At 44.8% G+C, this 7,473-nt stretch overlaps 1 protein-coding gene across 1 annotated transcript in view; it reads right to left on the bottom strand.

The window, feature by feature from the left end:
* Positions 1–2,557: 2,557 nt before the first annotated feature.
* Positions 2,558–7,473, bottom strand: part of LOC8052273 (trifunctional enzyme subunit beta, mitochondrial) — a 29,710-nt gene continuing 24,794 nt past the window's right edge. Inside the window, exons 11-14 of the mRNA XM_040220705.3 lie at positions 6,694–6,781; positions 3,976–4,050; positions 3,388–3,552; positions 2,558–2,665 (exon numbers count right to left, since the gene is read on the bottom strand). Of these exons, the coding sequence (XP_040076639.1) occupies positions 2,627–2,665; positions 3,388–3,552; positions 3,976–4,050; positions 6,694–6,781 (367 nt within the window). The 3' untranslated portion in view covers positions 2,558–2,626. The remainder of the gene's footprint in view (positions 2,666–3,387; positions 3,553–3,975; positions 4,051–6,693; positions 6,782–7,473) is intronic.

Genomic DNA, 7,473 nt, shown 5'->3' with positions numbered 1-7,473 from the left:
TCTCTCTCTTAAGAGCAAAGGAATTTTTTAGCGTTAAAACACATGCAAGCTGAATAGACTTTAATAAGGTGGAGAACTGGGCCAGTTGGTTGACGTTATACATGATGGGGAAAACAGCTCAGAAAACACGGACTACGAAGAGGAACACGCACATAACAGGACAATGCTGTACTTGCGAGTACATCATTGTCCTGTCGTGTGTGTTCCTCTTCGTAGTCCGTGTTTTCTGAGCTGTTTTCCCCATCATGTATAACTGAATAGGCTTGTAACGGCATGACCAATGGCTGCTCTTCACATGGCCATGAAGAACACAGTACAAAGCCATTATGACAGGAAATTAAGCACACAAGCAAAGACACGGCGCTCTTGCTGTTTGCAGGCTAAAGCATTTTTATTAGAGCGAAAATAGAGTCAATATTTTATTTTCTCTCCATAATTTCACTTCAACACTTCGTCCAATGGATGGGTATACTACTGTACGAGACATACAATAACCACAGCTAATAATTTCTTTGGTTTACTCTGGTTGTAATATTAGACAAGACTGCTGAATTACAAAGGAATGCTAGTGTTGGCCAATGAACTGGCTTTCAACTTGAAGCGACGCTGGTGGGTAACAAAGGCTAGTTGAGAAGCAATTTTCTGTTGCGGTCCTGGTGCACGCAGTCGACAGTATTGCACCAGAGACCTAGAGTTGCGCTTGAACTCTGTCAGAAACCCCAACGCTGAGAAGTACTTTTTCTTGTTGTAATGGCCTTTGAATTTGTTGAGTTCATTTTCAGGCCTACTACTGGCCTGAAAATGACTGATCAAAGGCCATACTAGCACGTGGCCTTCAATACTTCATACTGCGCAACCTAGAGGCAACTAGGAACTGATAAAACTGCGAAGTGGAGGGAGGGGCTACGAGGGTATGCACATTGGAGTAGATGCGCGCCCCCGCAGCCCCTTTTCCATCCCTATAGTTTTACCACTTCCTAGTTGCCCTTTAGGTAGCGCAGCATGTATTATAGGTCACGCACTCTGCTGTTTACATTCCATTCATACTTGATAATTAGGGCTCCGTGTCTTCGGAGTTTATTTTTCGTGAAATTCGGAGGGTGTTTTTCGGAGTTTATTTTTTAGCGAAAATTCGGTGTTTATTAGAGTTTATTTTTCGTACATCCCCAATTCTCCGAAATTCGGAGATTAATTTCGCAGTGTTTCTTAATTAAAAATAATAAATAATAATTGGATGTAAACGTATGCCAGATAAAAAATAAAACGCGCTTGTATCAATTAAGATTTCTTCAGTTGAATTTGGCGTTGGTGTCATTGGCAATACTAATTTGTCCCACGACAAAAGTCGCACACAAGTGTGGCTTCAATAAACGTCGATACCTTAAAATCAATAAACTGCCGGAGGTAGCCGCAAGGAAGCTCGTAGTCATCCGATCAATCTATCCCGCGGCCGCGCGAGGTGGAGTGGTGAAGGATGTAATAGAGAAGTTTCAACAGCCCCTCTTCCCTATTTTATACAATCTCTATGGTCCATAGTTTTCACTGTTACCCCCAGAAACATACCCTCTCCTTTCTTTAAAACCCAAATCCCATGGCCCAAACTGGAAGCCACAAGAGTGGCTTTTGTCGTGACACGAATGGTACGATGACCTGCTTCCCTGAACCAACCTTGGCGAGACAAGCCGTAAGACCCCTTTCTGACAACGGTCCGAGGCTTGAAAGATAATTATGGTGTCTCTTTCCCAGGACCATTGATCCTGCGCTGCTCAAATTGTAAAGAACAAAACAAAAAAAAAAAAAAAAAAAAAAAAACTTTTTTTTTTTTGTTGTGGAAAAAGGGGGGGGGGGGGGGCTTGGGCACATAACAATTCAGAGTTTATCGGATAAATCCGAATTGACGAAAATTTTACCGGCGGGTGTTTTTCGGAGTTTTTCGAATTTATCCGAAAACACGGAGCCCTATTGATAATGTATCCAGGAAGGAAGTCAAGGCAAAAAACCATGAAGCCCAACTTGATGCAACATCTTCAGTGCACAAAATATTACCAAGTTAATTGAGGGATGGCTGTAGTACTAGGTATCTTTAGTGCCTTCATTTCCTAACATACAGCCGACTCTCGTTAATTCAAAATCTCTTAATTCAAACTAACGTGCAGGTCCCATCGTATGCGTCTCTATGGGAAGAAACTCCTGATAATTCAAACTTTGCTTTATTCAAACAAATTTTTGGCCCCCTCGAGTTTGAATTAATGAGAGTCAACTGTACCACATAGGTACATTCCACAGACGCAGCACTACCGTGTAGACGCCTTTCGGTTTTTTATGTCCTGATTTTTCTATCTGTACCGTAGAATTTGTTAATGAAGTGTTTTAGTGTATGCACAAGCAGCACTTATGTTTCCTAGTCACAGTGTGCACAAATATGTTTTAGGCTTTATATTATTACTTAAGCTTGAAAACAAAATATTGTAGTGATCTGTGGAGCGTCTTTTTTGCAAAGCAAATCCAGAAAAAAAGAGTACCTCTTCAATATGTACACTTTATTAAACTGATTCTGAAAAAAAAAAAAAAAAAGAAAGCCATACGCCCGTGTTAACACGCTGTCAAGAAGACAAAAGGAGGCCTCTCATTTGCTGGGGTACCTCTCCACGATCATGGCATGGCCCTGAAACAAAATGGAACAATATATCAACCTCTATTCGGTTTTCTAAAAATACACAATGTGCTGTGAACATCCCATGCTTAGAAAATCAACTCGGAGCAGCAGGCATTAGGTTCATATTAGGGTGCAGGCTTTTTTGTGAGTATCGACTTGCAAAGCAGCCGAAGTGTAGACACCAAATAACCACAATTTCCCCAGATATATAGTATTATACTTTTGTGCAGTCGTCAAAGGAAGCAGTCGTGGCCAGGCTTTGTGATGCGTTTCCTTTTGTCCTGTTTGCTTCACTCCCTTACTGTAGTCACATGAGAGGTAATGGCGTCCCTAGACACCACTGTTCTCATTGAAGTAGGTTCGCTATGGGTTTGTCAACGCCGGTTTCGGTAAACTGGCGTTGGCCAGACGAGGGAAGGTCCCTAACGGCTGCTCCAATTTGGCGGGCACTGAAAGCATCTCAACCTCGTTGGGGCAAGTAATCGTGTCAGGAATGGAGAAGTATTTCAAAATCCTCGTTTATTCATTCTCGCTGTTTGGAAAGTTTGAAACAACCTTTAGGAGTTTCACCAATAAACTCCCAAATTCAGTTGGTCGCACATGAAGTATCAAAGAGCCTTTAATAATTCATGTGTGCACCCATGCTCGGCATAATAGAGCTACGAAACGTCACGCTACTTGGCCAGAAGAGCTCTGCCAAGGAAGGAGCGAGGAGAGTGCGGACAACTCACGTGACCGCCGGCGGCGCAGGCGGCCGTAAGGCCGATCTGCTTGTCCTCCTTGATGAGTCGGTTGGCCACGGTGGTCACCAGACGCACTCCCGTCGCAGCAAACGGGTGGCCCAGCGACAGGGATCCACCCCAGGTGTTGAGCTTCTCCATGGGCAGCGTGCCAACCTGCGTGCAATGGCCACGGGGGTGCGGCGCAAAACAGGTCCTTGTGATGTGCGCGGCAACACTGCTTCATGCCCCACCCAGCATTTGAATGCAAAATGTGTTTAATTGGTCGAATTCTATGAGGAGACCGTTGCGAAGAACCGTCACAAGGGACTGCGATGTCAAGTGACACGACGACATCATCATGCACACAGGAAGAACCTTCTTGTGCACATGAGTGTACAGAGGAAGATTCTGTGTGCACTCGTACAGTGGGAGCACCTTACACTTTGCACCATGTTGAAGTAGAGTAGAACACTGGTGATGCATTTTTTTCACAGGGGCTACGGAAACATGTGATCTGCGGAAACATACGACGATCTAGAATGATCACATGTCAACGAGGTTCTACTGAAATGCCACCACCCCAGGAACGACGCTCACCTTGGCAGTTTTTCCCATGTAAGTCTGTGCAAAGTAATCGGAGTCCATGGCCTTCAGGTTGGCCAAAATTTGTCCCTGTTACAAGAAGAAAGAGAAAACGAAAAAGAGGTTGCAGAAATGTTAGGCGCTAAAGAGACTGGGGCATATCAGCCTGGACTGCAAGGCCTTAAATAAATACCCAAAGAGCTTGCCAGACTCACAAACTCTTCTTCGTCAGTTTTTCAACAAAAAGAGAGTTCAGGGGTGGAACTCATCAAATGTATTTGGGAGCAGTCACGGGAGCAGCTGAAACCGCTGTTTTGGAGCAGGTTGGGAGCAGCTAAAACTACATTCTGGAGCAGGCTAGGAGCAGCTCAGATCAGTTTTCATTGCACTTCAGCTCGTGTCTTAGACGAGCACGGGAGCAATTTCAATAGTGCTTAGCAGCACAGATGAACATGAGAGGTTAGGAACCTAGGTAGATGGGATAACACATAACAGTGTAACAGATGCGAAAACTTGGAACTTTGTGAGCCTTAATGAGAGCCAAAACGCAAGTACCATACGTTTCTGAAGATAATGTACTTGATATTTTCTGAGTGGCTTTCAGCTGCTCAAGATGCAAACCAGCACTGCTTATCGATCAACCCACACATGCTCGACATAGTAATTATATGTGCGAACCACGTGACGTGCGTAAGCAACGGACGTGCCGCTGCGTGGAGGAACAGGGCAAAAATTTCGAGTTTATCCTATTGTGCAACTCAATATCGAAGCAGCAGACTACGATTAACAGAGTTATTGTATTCAAAGCGATTAACAAGAGCAAGGTTAAAGTACGCCGAGCAGATCTACCGCTCGCGTGAGAGCTGCTGGACGGCAAAATTTCGGATCGGACAGCGTTTCCAGTTCTATCAAATCACGATTTATCTTGCGGGAATGCGGTTCCAACTTATAACGATTAAGTAGTAAACGGAATCTTTTGCTCATTTTTTTTCCACTGGTTGACTTCTGGATCCCGGGCCGCAGAGCCTCAGGCAATCTGACGCTTAACGACTCGACCTCACCTCGGCCGACTTGCTTAATCACTGATGGTTGAAGAATAACAATCCAGTCGCATGCAGGTGGTGTAGCGCTTGGAATCCGATCCCCGAGTTTTTAGGCGCGCTTCCGACTCGAGATACATAGGGAGAATAAACAGAACAAAGGATTGCAGGGCCGACCAAGCTAAACGTGCTCATTGTTGCCAGTCGAGTCGATAGAAACCGAAACCAAGACAAAATACAATTTTTTTGGGCGCACGTTGTGCGATTTGGCGCATAATGGCGCAAGCTATTGGCAGTGGCGCAGTTTCCGCAAAATGGCGCAGGATGGCGCAGACAAATGCGTCTGGCGCAAAATGGCGCAAATGGCGCAGCTGTTCCACCCCTGGAGTTGTGCACTTGTTTTTCTAATACCCCATGGGCTAGTGATGGTATGTCATTGCCATACAACAGACACAAAACCAAAATCAACTTTGACATATTAAGTATAAAAGGAATATCTTTAGAATACTGTATAGAAGGAAACAAAGCCTGTACACATCTCGTTGAAAAGCAGAGCGAACCCCGCCAGTGGCGACTTCCAAATCAGTCTCGCACAGCCAGAGCGGCAGCCCGCGTGAAACCATCGCTTTACCATAAATTCTGCTAAGATCATTAAAGATTGAGCCACTACGGTTACCGACAGAATGAGAACGGTGGGGAGGTGCTCCAGTTGTTCCGCCTCCATAACGCGCTTCCGACCTTCGATATTGCTTTGGTGCCTCGCGAACCTCGACTGTGCACACTTTTCCACATTGCGGTGAAGGCAACAAGCGTGCACTGGAAGCCGGACATCCAAAAGCGATGCTCTGCTGCTCTCAGCCTGTCGGCGACCATGCGGAGCGCAAGTTTGTCTGCTTCTCGAGCAGGCGTTGTGGTGACGTCGGAATGCTGAGCTCCGACTGGCTCCGATCGGAAGGATAGTGGGTAGACCTCAAGGCAGCTAACATTGAAGTCTACTCACTATCCCTCGTCTGCTTCTTGCGACTCCTGCGCAAGAAGCAGACGAACTTGCGCTCCGCACAGGACTATGGTGCCTAAAATGCATCTCCGAATTGTGCGTTTACCAAATCATTATTTTATCCCCATGATTTTGGGCTGGTAATGTCGAGACTGTGTGATACGGCCGTTCAATGTGAACCTGGCGGAAGTACAACACGAGGGGTAAATACGACAGAAGGCAGTTCCGTTGTAGGTTGCTCTGCAGACGGCCAGTCCACGGGTTGGGATGCTACAACGACGACACGAGTCCGCTTGCCTGCTTTACGGGCGCTTTTATAATCGGCTGTCGGGATCGCGACATGTGGCGCGACGTGCTGCCTCCTGAGACTTAAGGCCGCTTCCACATGTGGCCGTACAAGGCTTTTGATGTAGTAGTTGGAAATGTGTTTTAGACGCCGTACTAACTTCACCGCTAATTTTACTTTGTGTCTGATAACAAGACTATTTTGAGACTGAAATTACTAGAAGCAATAGTCTTCTATTAGTAAGACCAAAACAAAGATGCCAGCATAGAGGAAGGGCCACAATTTTAACCACATGCACAAAAAAAAAAAAAAAATGGCTTGTCAGTTTTTTAATTTAGTTTCATGACATCATGTGAATGAATGAGATAGCCGCAAGTACTATTTTGATCGAACAAAGGGGGCACACTCACGGCAAATGCCTCGTGGTATTCGAAGACGTCGATGTCGGACATCTTGAGCCCCTCCCTAGCAAGTACTGCCGGGGTTGCATAGGCGGGACTGTGAAAATAAAAATTACACACTTCTGAAATGTGGAAATATCAATATTTTCTTATATATAAGTCAAATACAAACGTAAAAGACTGACCAAATACTGTGTCAGATATAGAATATGCACATGAGGCTGAATATCAGTGCAGCTTTCACTGTATTTGGACTATCTGAGTGGTGGCTACAATTTAAGGAACAGTGACACCCCCCCCCCCCCAAAAAAGAAATTTTTGTTTCATTTTTTACCAGTCGATTCATTATGGTGTCAGAAGACCACCCAATCAATATTTTTCTATAGCACCACATATTTTTAATAAAGTAAAAAAATGCAATCGCTCGAAACCAAAACTGGACTGGGGAGGGAGAAGAAATATAGAGGAGGAGAGTTGGCGGAAGTCACGTGGCTGTGCAACTTTTTTTTTTCTTCAATCAACAAATCTGCGGCTTTTTAGAAGCCACAAAAAATGGGTATCATATTACTTTTCTATTTTTAATATTGAGTGTGTGCCTTTGATGATCCACAACTTTGGTTATCTTTGGTGGTTGTGTCTAAATCACAGAAAAAGGGCACGTGACCACTGAGAAGAGAGTGAGCGCGACTCAAACCGGCCAGTTCTAGATCAACGGTTTTTGGGCAGAAAGAAAACTGATTTCGAGCTGCAAGTTGTGTTCTGGGTAGTAGTGCTCTCATATGTCAAGTA

Source organism: Ixodes scapularis, unplaced genomic scaffold (genome assembly GCF_016920785.2).
Source record: "Ixodes scapularis isolate PalLabHiFi unplaced genomic scaffold, ASM1692078v2 PGA_scaffold8__174_contigs__length_109621045, whole genome shotgun sequence".
Lineage (NCBI taxonomy): Eukaryota > Metazoa > Arthropoda > Arachnida > Ixodida > Ixodidae > Ixodes > Ixodes scapularis.
Note: the sequence above shows the minus strand (reverse complement) of the source record. Positions and strands in the feature narration are given on the sequence as shown.